General features: G+C 47.1%; 1 protein-coding gene across 1 annotated transcript in view; it reads right to left on the bottom strand.

Annotated features, from left to right (window-relative positions):
• Nucleotides 1-19,583, bottom strand: part of GPX7 (glutathione peroxidase 7) — a 45,711-nt gene extending 26,128 nt beyond the window's left edge. Inside the window, exon 1 of the mRNA XM_020987786.2 lies at nucleotides 19,322-19,583. Coding sequence (XP_020843445.1) covers nucleotides 19,322-19,501 — 180 coding nt within the window. The 5' untranslated portion in view covers nucleotides 19,502-19,583. The remainder of the gene's footprint in view (nucleotides 1-19,321) is intronic.
• Between the last annotated feature and the right edge of the window lie 1,427 nt (nucleotides 19,584-21,010).

The following is a 21,010-nucleotide window of genomic DNA, read 5'->3' as shown; positions in this document are numbered from 1 at the left end:
TCCTTCAAATACTTGTGTCATCGATAATGTGTTGTTCTCCCCTCCCCCACCTCCAGTTTTCTCCTCTCCAGGCTAAACATCCCCCAGTTCCTTCACAAGCTCCCGACTGAACAATCTCAGGGGGCTCTTCACCATCACGCTGCTCTGCTCTAAACACTCGGCAGCTCACTGATGTCCTTTCTAAACGATGGTGTCCAGAACTGAATCCAATCAGGCTTAACAGAGAGACGACAGCAAGGGAGGTGGAGGCGGGGCTCCAGACCTGTGATTTTACCGATGTGGGGAACTCCTGGTGAGAAATCTCTTTCCACCAATGCAGATCAAGTTAGAATCTTATTCAGTAAGCTGGACAGCAGGACTTTGTCCTCCTTATTCCTGGAAACTCTGCCTCTCTTAATACAGTCCAAGGTCACACTGGCTTTTTTGGCTTCCAAACCCAGCGGTTTGGAAGCTGAATTTTGATAGTAAGGAATATCAGCATCCAGATCTGGAAGGGACCTCAGAGGTCATCTGGTCAAAGATCCTCACTTTACAACTGGGGAAACTGAGGCCCAGGGAGATGAAGGGATTTGTCCAGGGTCAATCAGGCAGTATGATGGTAGAATTTGAACCCAGGTCCTCTGACTACAGAACCAAGGCTTTTTTCTACCATACCACACTGCCTCTGATGACCATGGAGAGAGGCATTTAGGGGAAGGCCTGGGGACTAGTGGGAGGGGGAAGGCGGGGTGGTCCATCGATGTCCTTGGACTTGAACAATGCTTGAGGCCTGTGTGGCAGGGTAGGTCAGCCTCCCCAATGGAGCACATTGGATTCTCAGAGGGTGAGCCAGGGGAATACTGGCGGAGTCCTCATAGCTTGGCCATGACCAAAGACAGGATGGGATGTGGCCACATTGCCAGCTGAGCATGGGTAGGTTCGTGGCTACCTGCCCTGGGATTGTACAGTGCAGATGGGCAGGGCCAACCCTTTCAAAAACTGATCTTCCAGGGAATGAGTATTCCAGGACAAATCCTGATTGAGGGTCCAGAAGGAGCTGGAAGAGTCTACATTGTGTGAGCCAGAAAATCTGGTAGTTGCCAATTTTGGATAGATGGGAGGGGTCAAGAATTGCCTTGGGCTCCTTGGGGAGCCTCATCACATGGGCCAATCAGGGACTTTTTCCCATGAGCTTGAGGTTGGCCCACTGGGCAGCCTGCTTTGCCAGCCGGGATATAAGGAAGGCCACCTTGGCCCAAGCTGTGGGGCGTCCCCAGGGATGAAGATCTATAAACAGCTTGAATTGGGCCAGAAAGACTGGGAGGTCCTCTGCTTACCCGGTAAAAAGATCTGGGGGACTCATTGTGCTTCTGGGAGGCAGGGCAGCTGTCTCCACCCGCTTCCGGAACCACTCTCTGCTTCCTACAAGGCTACAAAAATCTCCCCCGGAGCCTCGCCAGTTCTTCAGAGGTCCGCGCCAACTAGAGCTGAAAGATCAATTTCCCTGGAACCCCCAGATAAAGAGCTGGCAAGGGGCAAGTGGTTCTGGCCCCCAAAGCCCGAAGGCCGAATGTAAGTTGTTTTAGTTTGGGTGGGGCATCAATATAGTCAAATATGGGTGATTAGGGGCTAATTAGCCAGGACCCAGAGAATGAACCCTCATGGGGAAGGAGAGCTTCGTCCAAGTTGTGAGCCAAGAGAGAATGAAAGCTGCAGAGAGAGAGGCAGAATTAGGATCAACGTAAGGAAAAACTTCCTAGCAACAAGAGCCATCCAAAAATGGGACAGGCTGCCTTGGGAGGCAGAGAATTCCAACTCTGAGTCTATGAAATGCCAAACAGTCCTGAATCCCCAGCTTTCAAACAATTCCTTTTCCTCTCCAGGTGATCTATGTCAGAGATCATGGGGTAACCCAATCCCAGGGATAAGACAAGAGGTATAAATAATGATCCAAAGCCAGAGAGTCAGTGTAAGGACAGAGAAATGGGTAGGCATCAACAAGATGGTGGATTTGTCTCTCACATTGTTATCTTATGACAGGCAATACGAAAGCTCAGCTCTAGCTGAGCTGTGTCCCAGTTGCCTCAGTCCCAGATGCCTTGGGGAGTTGGATATCACCCAGGACAATGAAGGCCACATTGATCAGGGAGCCAATTGACATTGCACCCCTAGGGAGATCTTGAGAGTAGCAGATGAGGTTTGGCCAGCTACCTGAAACCTGCACACAGACAGACCCTTCATAAAACTCACAGACTAGGATGACCTAGACCCTTCACAGTCAAATGGCTGGTGACCTCATGGCCAAGCAACCAGGATTACCTGCCTTGTAACACATCCACACCACTTTCCATCAGACTTTGCTGTGAAAGCTTCATCTCTATCCTAGATTGTATTCATTGAGTTCTCAGTGGCCTCCACTTTGTAATCTTGGACTTGTGGAAAAAATAGATGTGGCTCATACTTATGAGCTATGGTAGAGCTATGGTCCTGTGAGCTATGGTAGAGCTACGGTCCTGTGAGCTATGGTAGAGCTATGGTCCCAAGGGAAAAACTGGAACCTACATCCTGGCACTGGTTAAAACAATAACAACAACAATAAAACCTTCCACCAATAAAACCCCAACATGCCACAGGCTGGAGCTTGGGGGAGGCATATGCACTTATATGGTGTGTGTGGGGGAGCATGTGTACCATACTGTCCACATAGAAAAACACTGCTGAATGCGGATTCTTTGCCCATGTCTTACCCTCCTAGGTGTATTTGGGACTTTCTACTTTGTAAATATCCCACCACCCTCCAGCTTTGGACTGGCTGCTTTCGGACTCTGCTTACCTTCTTCTGTCTAACCTAATAGATCTATTACCTTCATGGATTTCTGGAACAACTGAATCATTTTTCTTTTGCTCTCAGGAGTGGGGAGAGATGCTGTGACCATACTCTTTCTCTTTCCTCTACCTGGTGGGCTGATTCTTACTCAGCCTGTTAATTTGCCACTAATCCCCAGCTATAGTTGGAGAACCACAAACCTGCTTTCTCTTTTCTACCTATCCAAATCCTGCCTACCTGTTAAGGGGTGAGTCACAGAGCACCTCCTACGTGAAGCCTTCCCTAATCGCTCTCCCTCTGCCTTCACTGATCTCTTCCTCCTCTGAACTCATAGGCTTATTGTATCATCTAGCTTGATTGGAAGAAGATTCTCATTTTACAGATGAGGAAAATGAGGCACAGGGCTGTTAAGTGACTTGCTCACATAGATAGTAAAGGTCTGAAACAGGCTTTGAACCCATTTTCCTGACTCCAAGTCCAATGTTCTGTCCACCATGTTGCTGCAGTTGTGTGTGACTCTCCATGACCCCATTTAGGGTTTTCTTGGCAAAGACACTGGAGTGACACTTCCTTCTCTAGCTCATTTTACAGATGAGGAAAATGAGGCAGGGATAAGTGACTTGCTTAGGGTCACACAGCAAGTGTCTAAGGCTGGACTTGAACTCAGTGCTCTATCCTCTGTGCCACCTAACTACTTTAGATATCACCTGGTCCATCTCCCTTGTTTCCAGGAAAGAAAATTGTGTTACCTAAGCCCCTATTTCCCTGTGAACATTTTGTGTTTCCCTAAGTCCTTATTGGATGATCACTCTGTGCCCAGAGTTGTCCTTGAGGGTGTGGAAGATAAGGAAGAAGGAGAAGACACAGTTCCTGCCCTCAGGGAGCTTACACTCTAGTCATGGAGCTATCGTGTGGTGGAAAGTGCCCAGGCTTTGGAGTTAGTAGCCCTGGGTACAAGGCTGACATGACCACCTTGCTACTGATGTAACCTCCAGGAAGTCCCTTTCCTTTTGTGGGCTTTCGGTTCAGTAAAATGCAGCTAGACAAGATCGCCACTAAGATCTCAAGCACTGGATCCTATGAAACTGAACAGTGAAGCTTCATATATGCTCGAGGGCTTCAAAGTGAGTGGTAGAAGCTGCAGAAAGGTCTATGGACAGAGTGGGCGAGAAAGGGAGCAATTGATGGGGACTCCAGCTCAGAGAACCATAGCCTTTGAGCTTGGACAGGACCTTCACTGCCACCCAGTCATGCTGCATTTGCCAGATCAGGAAAGAGAGATCTAGAGAGGTGAAGCAGATTTCCTAAGGTCCTTCACCTAAGACATAGGATGAACTGGGATTTGAACCCAGGTTCTTAGACTCCCTTGGTGCTTGGTGCTTTTTCTGTTGTACCATGCTGTGATGTAGAAGAGGTAAGTGTGAAGGGCAGACTTCAAAGAGATTTTCCTTCAATACCAAATTCAGATGCTGCATTCTTCCTGAAGTCTTTGAATCTGTCATCACCCAGTCCCTATCTCACCATGCTCAGTCCTCTCTTCTACACGTGTTTCTCTTACCCTCCTACCATTATTATGTCTCCCTCTGTTGTTAGATTGTAAACCCCTTGAGGGCAGGGCCTAGTCCTCTCTGTCTGTGGAGCCCCAGTGCCTAGCCCAGTACATTGGAAATGGTGCTTGATAAGCAGGTGTCCAAAAGGAAGCAACTTTGGGGCATAGCTGGCACTTCAATACTCAAGACGGATGTACGCTGAGCAGATGGATGGGAGGAGAATGGGGCTCTGTCCCCTCTGTCCCCCATGCAGGGAAGCACTCAGCCTCTCAGAAGCTGCCTTCATTCATTATTTATGGAGTGAGTACCTCTTCTTTACCTATAGCTGTGTGAGGCAGGAGACAGAGACCCAGAAATGACACACCTCCTGCCTTGGAGGAACCCATGGTCTGCTCGGAGACAAGACCTTCACACAGATGTTAAATTGCAATATCACTGTATAAGAGAAGACACAAGGCAAGATAGGATTAAATGCCAAATTAATGATGGAAAGTGCGTGCCATGTTTAGAAGTAGAAAAGCATAGTGGATGGGGCAGCTAGGTGGCATAGTGGATAGAGTGCCAGCCCTTGGGTCAGGAGGACCTGAATTCAAATCCAGCCTCAGACATGTACTGTGTGGCCTTGTGCATCACTTACCTCTGTCTGCCTCAGTTTCCTCAACTGTAAAATGGGGATTATGATAGTATCTACCACCAAGGGTTATTGTGAAGATCAAATGGGATGATATTTGTAAAGCACTTAGCACAATGCCTGGCACACAGTAGGTGCTAAATAAATGCTTCTTCCTTTCCTTTCTAAGGTGTCTTGGAAACTCTGACTTTTTTGTGACATGTAGTCCATCTCTCTCTGCTCCCTATTTTTCAGAAGAGGATTATAGATCTTGAGCTAGAAAGATATTTAAAGACTATCTAATCAAACTCCACGATGTTACAGATAAAGCAACTAAGGTTCACAATCATTGCCCTGCTCATGGTTGGTCACACACCACTTAGTAAGTGTCAAAAGCAGGATTTGAGGATTTGAACCAAGCTCTTCCTGACTTCACATCTGGTGCTCTATCTACCACACCATACTGCCTCTGCTGAGGGGCAGCACTCACTCCTGGACTTTCTTTCTCCAGACTCCTCCTTCTCTTCTCACCTACATTGCCACCCTGAGACTTCCCCCTGAGACTCTCCTCTCCTGATTGATGATTTTCCCCAAGGACAACCATGTTAGGAAGGACCCCAGCCATGTTCACATCACTCACCCTGGACTCCTTCTTCACCTGCCATGGATATTCTTTCTTCCCCTCCTCATTCCCCAGCTCTCCTGTATATTGTTTTCTCTCACTAGAATGTAAGCTTCTTGAGGACAAGGATTGTCTTATTTGTTTATATTTGTAGCCCCAGGGCTTAGCATGGTGCCTGGCACATAATCACTTATTAAGTGCTCTATCTATTCATTGATCTATATCCATCCATCCATCCATCCATCCATCCATCCATCCATCTACCTATCTATCTGTCTGTCTGTCTGTCTATCTGTCTATCCATCCATCTATATATCTGTCTATCCATCCATCTGTCTGTCTGTCTATCCATCCATCCATCTATCCATCCATCTGTCCATCCATCCATCCATCCATCCATCCATCCATCCATCCCTCCACCTATCTATCTATCTATCTATCTATCTATCTATCTATCTATCTATCTATCTATCTATCTATCTATCTACGTATCACTAAGGTGGTTTGCCTACAGTCACACAATACTCAGGAAGCAGTGTGGAGAGCAGGACCCAGGTTGCTTGCTGTCTCCCAGTCCTTAGTCCTTTCTGCTACATCTGCAGCTAACAAACCAGTGCTCTGCCTGGGACTAACCTCTCAAGGTCCATTTGCATTCCTGTTCTATCCTCAGGGATGTCTGTAACTATTCCCAACTTAGCAACATCTGCAGATTTCATTAACATGCTGTTTATTTTCCTGTTCCAACAAGGAATAGAGATGTTAGGCAGAGCACGGCTTCACTGGCTCCTTTCGGAGTCCTGAGAATGCCTCCCCCCCCCTTTTTTTGTTAGGAGGGAAGGGAGGTGACAGAGATGTGCCTGCATGGGACCTGAGAGGGAGCAGCTGCTGGGGGATCAATGCTCCCCTCCAGAGACCCTTACTCCAAATGGAAAATTCTGGCACCTGGAGCACAATCTGTGTTGCTGCTTGTGGGGGTGGGGGTGGGGAGGCTGTCTAAGGTGAGAATGATCCTGGGCAGACAGAGGCCATGGGAGCTGAAGAGGCTGAGGAACAGGAAGACCTGAAGAACAGGATGCTCAAAGTAAGGGGGGCTGGGCAAGAGTGGGAGCCCAGCACCAAGCTGAATGGGGAGGAAGAAAAAGAGTAAAACCTCTCTCTGAGCAAAAGCCATTCACAGAATTTCCAAGTTGGAAAGGATCTCCATGGCCAAGAAATCCAACCCACACCCAAAAGCAATGTCCCATAGCCAACAAGAAGTCGACCAGCCCCTGCTTGAAGACCTCAAAGAGGGGGAGGGGCAGAGTCGTTCCACTCCCGGACAGCACATTGCTCATCATTGGGAAGGCTTGTCCTCCCAGGGAGCTAAACCTGCTTCTTCTTCCCTCCCCTCCCCCATTGCTCCTGGTTCTGCTCTCCAAGAACACAGCACACGTTTCTGTATTTCCCCAGAACAGCACAAAATACTTTACCAAAGGCTTTGCTACATTCTACAGCCACAGTATTTCCCTCATTTACTGGTTGAGAAATCCTGACAAAAACGTAAGTGAAGTAGTCTGGCATGACCTGTTCTGGATGAAGCCATGCTGGCTCTTTGGGATCACTATTTCCTTTTCCAGATGGTCACCAACCATCTCTCTAATGATCGGCTCTAAAATTTTCCTAGGAATTGGGCTTCTGAGGCAAAAAAGGACAAGTCTAATCCTTGTTCCACATGACAACCTTTCTAATATTTGATGATAGTGACAGTATCTCCTCTGAATTTTATCTTCTCCAGACTGAATTCCCCTGTTTTCTTCACCTGATCCATCGATGAGATCATCTCAAAGGCCTTCATCATCCTGGTTGCTCTCTTCTGGGCACTTTCTAGCTTATCAATGTCCTTCCTAAAACGTGATGCTCTAGATGTGGCTTGACCAAAGCAGGAAATAGAAGATCAATTGCTTTCTTACTTAATGCAGCCCAGAATAACATTATCTTTTTTTTTTGGAGGGGGAAGGGTATCCCATCACACCACTGAGTCAGGGTGAGCTTGTAGTCCACTAAAACCCCTAGATCTTTTTTTTTTAAAGCAAACTATTGTCTAACATTGCCTCCCTTATCTTGTATATATAAAACTGATTTTTTAACCTAACACTTTACATTTATCCCCATTTAATTTCACCATCTTAGATTCAGCCTTGTGTTTTAGTTAGCCAGGATCTCAGTTCAAGACCATACTTCATACTTAATAAAAAATTAAGGCCTTTTGTTGAGAGTTCCCTCTTCTCCCCCTCTCCTCATCTCATGTGACCCAGATGCCTTCTGCCACTGACTCTTTCTTCAGCCCTTTCTCTCATGAGGAAGTGGCCCTTCTCTTGGCCAAGGCAAACTCCTCTACATGCACAAGTGATCTTATCCCTTCCCATCTTGCCCTTTTCATCACCCCCACTCTCTCACTCATCTTCTATTTCTCCTTGTCCAACATGCCCATGTATCCCCTTCACTAGCTTTAAAAAACTCCGACATGATCCATCCATCCCCACAAGCTATCGTCCTATATTCCTCCTGACTTTCTCAGCTGTACTACTCATGAAAACTGTCCACATTCAATGCTAGCTCCCCTACCTGACAGACTACTCATTCCTAGGCTTCCTCACTGGATCTCTATCCAGGTCATGCCCACTAACCATGGGCTAACCCATGGATTTGTCCTAGGCCATATTCTCTTCTCTCTCCATGGTATCTCTCTGAGTAATCTCATCAACTCCCACAGGCTCAATTATGATCTCCATGCAAATACTTACCAGACCTACATATCTAACCCTAGTCTGTCTCCTGGGCTATAGTCCCACATCAACAACCACCTTTTCAAAATCTCAAACTGGATGCATTATAGGCAACACAAATTCAACAGAATTCATTATCTTTTCCCCAATACCCTCCCCCCTTCTCAACTTCCCCATTACCATAGATGGCACCACCAGTCACCCAGGCTCACAACCTCAGTGTCCCCCTCAACTCCTCAGTTGCACTCATCCCTCATTGTCAATCTGTTGCTAGGTTGTCATTTCTGCTTTCACATCCTTCATAGACATTCTCTTCTCTTACATAGTCACCAATTTAGTTCAAACCTTCATCACCTCATGACTAGACTATTGCAATAACCTTATTATTTGTCTACCTGCCTCAAATTTCTCCCCACCCCAATCCTTCCTCAACTCAGCAACCAGAGTCATTTTTTTAAACTGTAGGTGTGACCATGTCAAGCCTTCCTCCTTATTCAGTAAACTCCAGTGGCTCCAAAACAAACTTGTCTATTTGGCATTTAAAGCTCTTCACAACCTGGCCACTTTCTACCTTCCCCCCTGCCTGCAATGTTCATCCTCCTTAACTCTGTCTCAGCTTCCCTGGCATCCCTCAAGACTCAGATCAAAGCCCACCTTTAGCAAGAAAAAAGATTTAGCAAGAACCCCCCCCACCTTGCCATTGCTAGTGCCTTCTCTGAGATCCCTTTTATTTACACCATCTCTCTCTCTCTCTCTCTCTCTCTCTCTCTCTCTCTCTCTCTCTTTCTATCTGTCTGTCTATCTATCTATCTATCTATCTATCTATCTTTCTTTCTTTCTTTCTGTCTATCTCTCTATCTACATACATATCTACATATACATATATATACACAGTATGTATATATGTATATATATGTATGTATTGAATAGACTCAGTTATTTACATGTTGTCTCCCCCATTAGAAAGGAAGTTCTCTGAGGGCAGGAACAATATTCTTGTCTTTCTTCTCCCCAGCACTTAGCACAGGGCCTGGCACATCACCAAGTGCTTAATCAATGCTCCTTGCCAGGTTGATTAATGAATTCCTTGTCACTGGAGGTATTATTATTCAGGGTAGACAAATAAACAGAAGATGCTGGATAAGGTAAGAATTATTGTACACAGCGTTTCTGTAGGAGGTTGTCCAAGGGAGAGCCTTCCCATCTCTGAGAGGCAGAGTGAATATAAAACCTTATCCTTGAATTCAAGAAAGCAACTGCCTGAGTGCAGAGGAGACATGGCTAGAAAGCAATTCATGTGAATAAGACCTAAAGGTTTCCTGGATTGCAAGCTCCGGATGAGTCATCGATGAGAGTCAGCAGCCAAGGCAGCTTAGGGGATTGTAGGCTCCATTCATTGAAGTACAGTATCCAGAGTGAGGGAGTTGATAGCCCTTCAATTCTCTGACCTGGTCAGACCACATTTGGCATATTGTGTACGATTCTGAGAGCTGCAATTTTGAAGGGATCGTTAATAAGCTGGAATGTCTAGAAGAGGGCAACCAGGATGGTTTGGGGACAGAATAAGTTGAAAACATGGGGGATGTTTAGCCTGGAGAAGACTTAAGGCTGGACAGGGTAGGTGTGGGGGAAGGGCATGGTCACTGCTTGCAAGTATCTGGAAGGCTGTCACGTGGAAAAGGGATTTGACTTATTCTGCTTGGCCCTAGAGAGCAGAATTATGAGCAAGGGGGAGGGGAATTAGAGAAAAGCAGATTTTTAGCTCAATGTGAAGAAGAGCTTTCCACTTCTGGATCTGGTGGGAGAAGAGTCTGTAGGAGAGAGGACAGGAGAAGGATTTGATCTGAAGGAGAAAAAAGAGAGAGAGAAGGAGACTTGGAGGGATCAGGGAATGGATGGATGGATGGATGGATGGACGGATGAGAATTCATTAAGTGATTACAATGTACACTGTGCTCAACACTGAGAATGCAGGGACAGAAGTGAGGCCATCCCTGTCCTCATTGAGTATCTCCTGGGGGACACAATACCTCTCTGGGAGTGGGAGCCAGAAAGCGTCACTGGATGAGCAGAAGAGCTCAAGGGCAGTCACTGTCATGCCCTTCCATAGGCAGTCACAATACAGATTTGATTCCTGAGCCCAGGATGAGATCACAGGTCTGAGGCTTGAAGGGGCCTTAGAAACTGTCTAGTACAACTGCCTCATTTTACAGATGGGAAAGCTGAGACCCAGAAAGGTGAAATGTTTTGCCCAAGATAAAACAAGTCATGATGGAGGAAGGATTTTAACTCAGGTTCTCTGATTCCAAATTCAGTGCTCTTTTCTATTGTGCCAGTGTGTCCCCTGAGTGAGATGTAGAAATCCAGGAGCACAAGGAGTGAGGGGAGGAAGCAGGGTTATGTTTAGTACAGTTGCCAGGCAGATGATAGTAAGCCTCTTGGGTAGGTCTTGGTTTCCTGTGGCCGGATGGAATGTGGAGCCTGGTCTGAGCTGGCTAGATAGAGTGAGCTAGGTGAGTTTGCACTCATTTAGTCACTCACCAATCAGGACAGCTCAGCCTCAGGGCAGAGTCCCAATGCAGAGTCGGAGGTGGGGCATGGTCTCTGGAGTTCATGGCCCAAAGGTAGCTGTTCCCAGTGGGGTGAAGAGGGTCAGTGGCAGGGCAGATGGCAAGATGCCCAGATAGTCTCCTGTGGCTAGGTGAGAGTTGCAAAAAGGACCAAGCGTGGAATTTGGGGAAGGCAAATTTGGAAAGACTCAAGAAGCTGAAGGAGGATGAGCAAGTAAGACTCAAGCTGAGATGGTGAGGCTTGAGCTGCAGAAGGATAAAAGCTAGAAGAGAAGGAGACAGACTTGAACTGAAGGAGATGGACTTGACCTTGAACTGGGACGAATTTGACCTTGATCTGAAGGAAAAGGATTCAAGCAAAGGGGTCTGAGATGAAGGCACAAAATAAGTTGGATTTAAAGGAGAAGGACCAGAGAGCTGGCTGCTTATAGAGCACTGTGTTCAGTTCAGGGCACCATATTTGAGAAAAGATATAGACAAGTTGTAGTATGTTTAGAATAGAGCACACAGAGTGGGGAGAAGGGTCAAGAACACACTCTCAAGCAGTGTCTGAAAGATCTGAGAATGTCTAGGCTGGAGAAGAGGAGTTTCAAGGGGAAGGTGGTAGGGGGCTTTAACTACCTGAAGGGTTTTTATGGAAGCAGGATCAGACTTGTTCTGCAAATCTAGGAGTGATGGGTGCAAGTTGTAGAGATACAGTTTAGGCTGGATGTCAGGAAAATATCAATGAGAGCTAACAGTGAAGCAGCCTGCCTCAGGAGATCATGCATTTCTTCTCATGGACGGTCGTGGAGTGGATGCAAAATGACCATATGTCACAGATGTTGTAAAAGGGATTCTTGGTCAGGTATGGGTTGAACCAGATGGCCTGTGAGGTCCCTTCCAACACTGAGATTCTGTGAATCTGAGAACTCAAGCTGAAGGAGGACTTGAGAAAGAAGAGATGAACTAAGACACAAGGGGGAAGAACCTTAAGGATGTGGGGAAGACGAGTTAGTCAAATGAGCTAAGAAGCTAGTAAGATAAGGGAAGGGAAGTTAGTCATGGACATCAAGGTACTGACAAGGTAGAAACGTGCCATGTGGTGAAAAGGTCCGAAAACATTGAGAAGTTAGTCAGCAAGTATTTATTGTTTACTATATGCCGAGCCATGTGCTACAAGCTGGGGATATAAAGAAAGGTGAAAACAGTCCCCACCCTCAAGGAGGTCACATTCTAATGGGGGAGATGGCATGTAAATAACTAGGTACATATGAGCTCTGAACAGAGTAGATGAAACGAATACAAAAGATTCCCCACAGTTTGGGAAAAAAAAATTCTCCAGGGGCTCTACCAGCAAGAAAAAATAATAACTGGAGATCTCACTCCCAGCAGGTATGGAGAACACGGTGTAATTTGCAGGGACTGCTAGTTCCATTTCTACTATGGCCAAGTGACTGTTATCTCCCTGAAGAGGTAGATAGGCATCTTTATCTGTGTCAAGAGGTTGGAGAGTAGGAGAGTGTGACACAGTGGAGAAACGGAAGAAGAAGAGTCACTGGACACTTGGAGCTCAGTAACAGGTATGAGGCACTCACTGCCTGAAGAGAAAACAGCTAAACCCTCTGAACTGGGAGGCATCATTCAAGTAATGCTTAGCTACCACCATTCAGAAAGGGTCAGAGGAACAATAGCAGACTAGTAGTTAGTAACTTCCTGCTAAGGGGTATAAAGGCAACCATTTGTGAACTCAAATCACAAAAAAATAGAGAGGTCTGCTTCCTTCCCTTGGCACATATTCAAGATGTGACAGAGAACTTTAGAAGGCTTGTCAAACCAGAGGACTACTCTCTCCTATGTCTGGTGATACTTATTGGCACAAATGATCCTTCCAGAAGGAGCCTTGAAAGCATTGCTAAAAATGATGAAATAAGATTTTAGGCAAAAAATAAGATTTTAGGAGGACAAGTAGTGTTTTCATCACTCTTTGCTGTGATAGAAGGCAAGGGCTTCCAATGAGAAAGCCAAATTTGAAACATGAACAATTGGTTCAAAATATGGTATCTGAGAAGGGGATTTGGAATTCTGGACCATAGCTTAAAATACAAAAGTAACAGGCTCCTGGCCAGGGATGAAGTACACCTACCAAGGACTGATAAGAATCTATTTGCCTGGAACCTTATAATTCTAATTAAACTGAAAAGCCTTTTGTAATATTATATATTGAGAAAATACAATATCACAATATAATATATCATATATGCATATGTGTAAATATTAAGAAGATATACTTATGAGGAAATCTAGGAACCAAAAGGGGAAACATGATAGAGAGTATTTGGGAGAGATCAATGAAGGAAGAAAGAGAGATTATATGATTGGCTGCATATATTATGGACCACCAGCAGAAGGAAGAAATAGCTGAGGTCTTTGGGAAACAGACCATAGATCTGGCATAAAGTCATGAGATAGTAAGATGGACAACTTCAGTTATCCAGACATCTGCTGGAGCTCTTTTTTCTGCCAAAAGAAGAGCAGTTAATAATTTCTTGACTTAATAAGTAATAATTTCATCCTTCAAAAGGTGGAGAAACCAGTGAAGGAAATTTCTATGCTGGCTCTGATTCTCACCAACAAGGGGGAACTGGTTGCTGGGGTAGAAATAGTGGAAACCATGTGAGAGATGGTGGGAAGTGACTACTCCATCTTATAATTTTCAATACAGATGGAGAGGAAAGCTAGGTACAGATGACAACAAGCACATTGATTTTAACATAGGAGAGCAGATTTCAAAGGGTTCAGAGAAAGGACAGGTAGGATCCCATAGTTATTTTGGGATCAGTTGAAGGAATTGGAACTGTTTAGCTTAGAGAAGACTCAGTGGGAATAATAGCTCTCTTCATGTATCTGAAGGGCTAATGGATGAAGGGAGAATGGATGAGATTTGGTCTGCTTGGCCTCCAGAGGACAACAGGAGCAGATGATGAAAATTGCGAAGAATCAAATTTAAATTTAATGACAAGGAAACCTTTCAAAAGTGGAATGGGTCCTGTGAGGTGAAGATCCTCCTTATTTCAGGTCTTCAAGCAGAGACTGGATGACCTCTGGGGACATCATAAAAAGGTTTTATGCTTTAGACATGGGTTGGATTCAGTGAGCCCTGAGGCCCATTTCCAACTGTAAAGGCTTGTGAAGTTTCATAGGATCTACATTTCAAGTCACAGTGGGTTGCAAGGTCCAGTTTATGCATCTCCTTGATTGGGATTGGAATTTGAAAGCCACCTACTGTCAAGAAGACAAAAATATGGCAATCCTTAGCCCAGAGAGTCTTCAATCATTGAGTACCTGGAGGGATGAGGACCTAAATCAACCTTTTAAAAACCTAGTATGATTGGAGGAGCACTGGGAAGGCTCTGTGAATCTTCCAAATTCTCTCCACCATCCAGATGCTGCCATTTCTTACATTTCACTTTTAGCCATCCATTCCTTTCTCTCTTCTCTAGGATCTCCTTGTCAAATTCAAACACTGAAATGACCAGAAATGAAATGACCATGAGAATAGGAAAGGGAGGTGAAGGAGACCGGGGAGCAAGTACAAGAACAGAAGAGTAAGTTAAGGTTCTGTAACAGTCAGAGCTGTCCAAAGTTAGAATGCGCTGCCCCAAGAGGAGCTGGGGTCCTTCTCGACAGTGGCTGGATGCCACTTCAATCTTCACGTTTCTCACATCTGTCCCCTTCTTTATACTCACACAGCTGTCGTTTTGGTTCAGACCTCCACAACCACTCACCTAGATTATTGCAACAGCTTCCTAATTGGTCTTCCTGCCTCAAATCTCTCCCCACTCCAGTATACCCCATGTAGTGCTAATGCAGTACAGATCTGACCATGGTACTCTCAAAAGCGATTCTACTGCCTCTACAATAAAATAGAAGCTCCCCTCTTTAGCTTTCAAGCCCTACACAACCTGGCCCCAACCTGTCTTATCAGGCTCCTTACTTTATGTCCTGGCTTCTCTTTGACCTCTTTGAGAAAGAGGTCTATACTTGACGCCTCCACTTCCTCTACTTCTCCTGCCAGCTGCCTTCTGATCTCATTACTCTCTCCAAGGTTCTCAATGATCCCTTGATTGCCACATCTCCTGGTTTTTCTGAGTTCTCAGCCTTCTTGGCTTCTCTACAGCCATTGATGCTGACAATCACCTTCTCGTCTCTAAGATTTTGTGGCAATGCTCCCCTGAGGCTTTCTTCAAACTGGATGTCCTATAGACAAGTCCCAAATAGAAGTCATTATCTTTCCCTCCAAACCCTTCCCTCTTCCCAGCTTCTTTATTGGGCACCACCATCTTTCCAGGCACCCTGGCTTGCGTCTTCAGCATCATCCTCACCTCCTTACATGCAGTCACTCCACATATCCAACCCAAACCTAGCTCATATCCTTGTCACCTCTTCTCTGGACTAGTGCAGCAGCCTTCTAACGAGTTTCCTGCTTCCAAGTCTCTCCCTACTAAAATCCATCCTCCAGGAAACTGCCAAAGTGATTTCCCCTAAAGCATAGATCTGATCGTGTCCCCCCTGCCCCTTAATAAATTCCAGTGGCTCCCCATTACCTCCAGGATCAAATGTAAAGTCCCCTGTTTGGCATTTAAAGTCCCCTCTACCTTTCCACTTCACCGTACACTTCTCCACGTATTCTGCCATCCAATCACTCTGGCCTCATTGTTACTCCTCACTCAGGGACACTTCATTTGCAGCCTCTGCCTTTGCACTGGCCACCCTCCACGCCTTTAATGCTCTGCCTCATCTTTTTCCCCCTCCTAATTTCTCTGGCTTCCTTCAAGACTTAGCTCAAAGACGTTATCTTCTGAGATCAACTTCCATCGACACTGGCTACATCTTGTATGTACCTAGTTAGTTACACATAGAATGTTAACTCTTTGAGGGCAGGTGCCGTGTTGTTGTTTTTCTTTGTTTCCCTAGCACGTCGCTAGATGTTTGTTGACTGAAAGTTAGTGCTTTCCCTCACAAATTATCTTGTACTTTGTCATTATTTGTATTTCTTCTCTCTATATTTATACTGCATATAGCTATAAATGTCCTTGTCCATCTCATTAAAATGTAACTCATTGAGAGTAGTAATGTTTCATTCTTGGTATTTCTATCCCATCACTCATATAGTTGGTGTTTAATAAATGCTTGTTGTTTGGCTGGGGATGTCATGGTGGAGATTCTTATCCAGTACGGGTTGGGCTAGGTTCCTAGCTCTAGAACTGTAAGGAACCCCAGAGGCCATTTATTCCAGTCCCCTCATTTAGATGAAAAAAACTGAGACCCACTGAGAAGTGACTTCCCCAAGGTTACATAGGTAGTGTAATGGCAGAGCCAGGATTTGAACCCAGGTCCCATGAATCCCAAACCAGCATCCTTTCTTCCCTACTATACTGCTTCCCTAGATGATCTCTGAGGTCTCCTATTAAAATGCTCTGAGCCTCTGAAACGGGGGAGGAAGCAAAGGGGAACAACACAGGCAGGGCACTAGACCAACTTTGCCCCCTTCAAGATTCTGCTCGGGTCTGGGGCAGCCGGCCACAGGGTCCTCCAGCAACAGTTACCTAAACAGGCAGGAGTGGAGTACAGCCTCTAGCATGGGAACTGCTCGGTAAGGTATCAGCTGCTTTGCTCACTCTCATCCTAGCCTTCCTTTTTTCAGCATCTCCAGCACCCAGCACTTAGAAGGCACTTGAAAGAATGAATGGAGGCATGAATGAATGAAAGAAAAAGCACTGACTAAGTGCCTAGTTGTTGTCAGGCATGGGGCTGGGCCCTTGGAATCTAAAGCCCAAAGCCAAACAATCCCTGTCTTCAAGAAGGTTATGGTGTACACAGAGGTGAGGAGGGGACAGAGTCAAGGCATGGGGGCAACAATTCATGCAAAGACACAGAGGTGGAAGATGGGATGCTTTGTGCAGCAAAGGTAGTATTGATCTGGTTAGAATAAATGTTGAAACCAATTTAATTAAATTGTATTGAATTGACTATCATAGCATCTTAGAAGGACCACTGGCCTCCGAACCAGATTCTGGTTGGCCCGGGTTCAAGTTTGTCATTCATTTCCAAAAGCTACCACCCCTCTGGACCTCAGCTTCTTCCTCTGTCAAACCAAGAAGAATGAGAGAGGTGGTGTCTAGGGTCCTTTAAGGCTTTAATATTTTGTGATGTCAATACTCTTTCTTAGAAAGGAAAGAGCCTTTAGAAGTCACTGAGTCATGGAAGTTGAGAGTTAGAAGGGATCTTGGCAGCCATTTAGACTTACGGTGGGATATATGCAAGCAGCAGCCATCCAACATCTGTTTGATGCCTTCATTGAGCAGACGGCGGCCCATTCCACTTCTGGACAGCTCCATTCAGAAATTCTTCCTGCCTTGCGTTTGGTTCTGCTTTCTGAAGCTATTCAGAACACATCTATCCCCTCTTCCACATAACCTTCCCTCAAATCCTTGAAATAGCCATAATGGCTTCCTTGTCTTCAAGCTAAGCACACCTTGTTCCTTCAGCTTACGCTCATATAACATGGACTCGGGACACTTGTCCACCCTGTTGGCCCTCTAGCTTATTAATGTCACAAAACTGTGCTGTGTGACCAAGGAGAGGACAGTGGAGGATCACCTCCTTATTCCTGGAAGCTGTGCCCTTCTTGAAATAGCCCCAAATTGCCCCTCACCCAACCCCCTCATTTGACATCTGGAGACCCAAGGTTACTTGCCTTGCCCAGTCCCATAGAAATGTCAGAGATGGGATCTGAACCCAGGTCCTTTGACTTGGGCTTTTCCACCCTGCCTCCCACATAAGGCTTCTCCTGATCCCTTCATTTTCTAGTTTAGAAGCTCCTTGAAGGCAGTCACTGGGTGGTTTTTGCCAAGGCTCAGCTAACGAGCCATCTGCTAGCAGAAGGTGCTCCCGAGTTCTCCAAGCTCAAATGCTTCTAGTGACTGGGCTACACGTGTTATCTATCCCTACCTCCCATGTGTCCAGTAGACTGTCAGCTTCATGACGGCAGGGAATGTTTGGTTTTGTCTTTGTATGCTCAGCACGAGCAAAGTGCCTGGTACATTGCTTGTCAAATTAGATTGATTTAAACCAGATTGGGTTAGGAGGTTGTGAAGCCTAGGAAGCATCCAAGCCAGAATCCCAAGGCCAAATTCCTCCTGACTCCAAGCCCAGCTCTCCTTCCACACTACATCTGGGGGATTACATGAGTTCCGCTGGGCCCCAGAGCAGTGAAGCTGCCGAGTTGGATTTAGGTGGGACGTCAGGAAAGGCTTTCTTCCACTCCGAGCTGTCCCTCTGTGGCACAGGCTGCCCATCCCTCATACCTTCAGGGGCTTTCCCTTCATAGGAGGCCTTCGAGCAGAGGCTGTATGACCAGGTGTTCTTCACCATGTAGGAAGACTCTTGCTCCAGTAGGCCCAGGCCCAGACTAGTTGCCTTTGGAGGGTCCCTCCAGCCTGGAGTGTCTGTAACACTGCGAAAGCAGCACCAGCTCCTTCTGCTGCCCACCTGGGCATCCCCACCTGCTGCCAGGGCCCTGGCTGCCCAGTGGGAGCCCATGTGCATCCAGGACAGGTCAGGGAGGTTTTGCCTATTGTACAAATGAGGAAATGAAGGCAGGGAGAGAGGAGAAACCACTGGACCAGTTAACCAGCTTGGTCTCTGCCAAAGTTGGTCCCTTGGTTTCCAACCCAGTGATTTGCCCACTAACTGGACCATGCAGTCTTGGCACAGATGTGTGTCTCCCTCTTCATTCTCCCCGTAACCCTGTCGGTGGGAGAGGTGGGGTAGGGAGCAGCACTTCAATTTGACTGATGCAGAAACTGAGGTTCAGAGATGAGACAGCACCTAGCCCCGCCCCAGGGGACCAAGCCCCTGACCGAGTGAGGCCTAAGAGCCCTTTTCCTTACATCCTCCGTCTTTAACCCCCTTGGAAACGCCGGGGGGTGGGAATGGGGCTGAGTCCCTTCCCGGGGCGGGGGCGTGCCACGTAGACTCCAGGGCTGCTGGCCGGCCAAGGGAGGCCGGTGGGAGAGGGCCGGGCAGTTAGCGGAGAAGAGTTCAGGAGGCCAGGGCTCTGAGCAGCTCTACCGCTTTGGGGGGAAATCCGAGCCGGATTCCAGCGGCTCGAGAGGCGCGCCCATCCCCCCTCCTCCGCCCCCTCCAAACAGCCCTCTTCCCCCCCAGTCCCCTTCATCCTGTCTGGATCCTAGGGTTGGGCCCGAGTCCTACGGAGTCATGCCCCTGCTGCAGAGCCAGCCTGGGCCCCTCGGAGTTGGGGCCTGAAGCCAGGGGCCAGGAAGAGTGAGGGGTGTGAGGGGTGGGGGTGGGGGTGGGGGCGGATGGTGAATGCCCCGGTGCCCCACGCACTTACCGAGCCGCGGTACTTCTCCAGGGACACCCACTTGCCCCTGATATTGACCACCTTGAAGTTGTAGAAGTCACTCTCCTTGGGCCCCGGAGTGGCCGGGGAGGCCAGGAAGAGGAGGAAGAGGAGGAGGGGGACGAGGGGGACGAGGGGGAGGGGGCGGCAAGGAGTCTGGCGGCCGAGCATGGCTCAATTCGGGGCGCTGCAGCAGGGAGGGCTGGCGGGCCGGGCCGGGCCGGGCAGGAGGAGGAGCGCAGGAGGCGGCGGCTCGGGCTGGGCTGCGTGGCGCTGCCCCCTCCCCCCCATCCCCCGAGCGCTCGGGGCAGCAGGCCGCCTTCGGGGCCCATGCACGAAGTTTAACTCCAAAGGCAGCCAATGGGGAGTCCCCCAACCAGGGCTGGCCAGGGCCTGGTGGGGGACAGGACAAAGAACCCGAGGCTGATCATAGACTTGGAGGTGCTGCCAAGTCTCATTTTACAGAGAAGGAAACTGAGGCCCAGGAAGGTAGAGGGACTTGCCCATGGTCATCTTGATAATAAATAGTAGCGTTGAGTTTAAATCCAGGTCATAGGATGACGAGATTTTAGAAAGGAATGGGAAGAGATCTGAGAGGCCAGACCCCTCATTTTACAAATGAGGAAACTGAGGCCCATACCAGGGAACTAACCTGACCAAGATCATGCAGAGAGTAAATGGCAAAGCTGGGATTGGAACTCTAATCCTTGAATCTGAATTTTTCCCAAGCATTCCACTTCCAGGAAACCTGGTAATGCCACTGACCAGTGGCTGGTGGGATGCAATGTTCCTCTACGCTCCTTTTTGAGGACTTTCTCCATGACACTTCACCAGCAGCCACCACTTCTGGTGGTGTGGGGCCCATGGCAGCTTCTCCCTCCCTGGAGCTCCTCTGGCTCAGGGACTTCAGCCCTTGTTGTCTAAAGGAGGTAGTCATGGTGTAGGGGGGTGGAAAAACTGGACGGCTTGGTGCGGGCTGTCAGGCTCTGACACAGATTCCCTGTGTGGTGGTGAGCAGGGCACCTCCCCTTTCTGGGTTCCCATTTCCTCAGTTGTCAAACAAAAGTCTGGGATGAGAGGACCTCTCAGGTCCCTTTCAGATCTTGATTGTGAGATTCTTGGAAGGGGTTGGCATTCTAATGGTAGAAGTTTTGAGAATCCAAAGTCCCCTCCCAGAAAAGATGAAGGTCTCTTCTTAAGAGTTCCCTAGGAGCTCAGAAGGAACATTTGACTTACTCATGGTCTTATGGCTAGGAAGAAGTGTCCAAGATTTGAACTCAGATATTTTGACTCCAAGCTAGTGATTACATCTACCTGTCTCCTTTTCAGTTCCCACAAGGTTGTGTGCTACCAGAGAACCGACAAGGGTTGCGTTCTGCCCAGCGCGATTTCTCATCAATGTCTTCTCTTTTCCACATAAATGTCAGAGCTTGATAGGACCTTAGAACAGAATTCCAGGGCTAAGAGGGACTTTAGAACATGGGATATTAGAGCTGGCAAAAACTTTAGAAAATGAAATGTTAGACCACAGTATATGGACGAAATGTTAGAACATAGAATATGGAACATTAGACCTGGCAGATACTTTAGAACTCTAAATGTTTGAACATGGAATATAGAATATTAGGACTAGCAGATGTCTTAAAGATGTTCCAGTCTGCTACAAAGGAGAAAACTAGG

Source organism: Phascolarctos cinereus, unplaced genomic scaffold (genome assembly GCF_003287225.1).
Source record: "Phascolarctos cinereus isolate Bilbo 61053 unplaced genomic scaffold, phaCin_HiC Scaffold_5;HRSCAF=322, whole genome shotgun sequence".
Classification (NCBI taxonomy): Eukaryota; Metazoa; Chordata; class Mammalia; order Diprotodontia; family Phascolarctidae; genus Phascolarctos; species Phascolarctos cinereus.
This window is presented reverse-complemented; position numbering and strand designations above follow the sequence as displayed.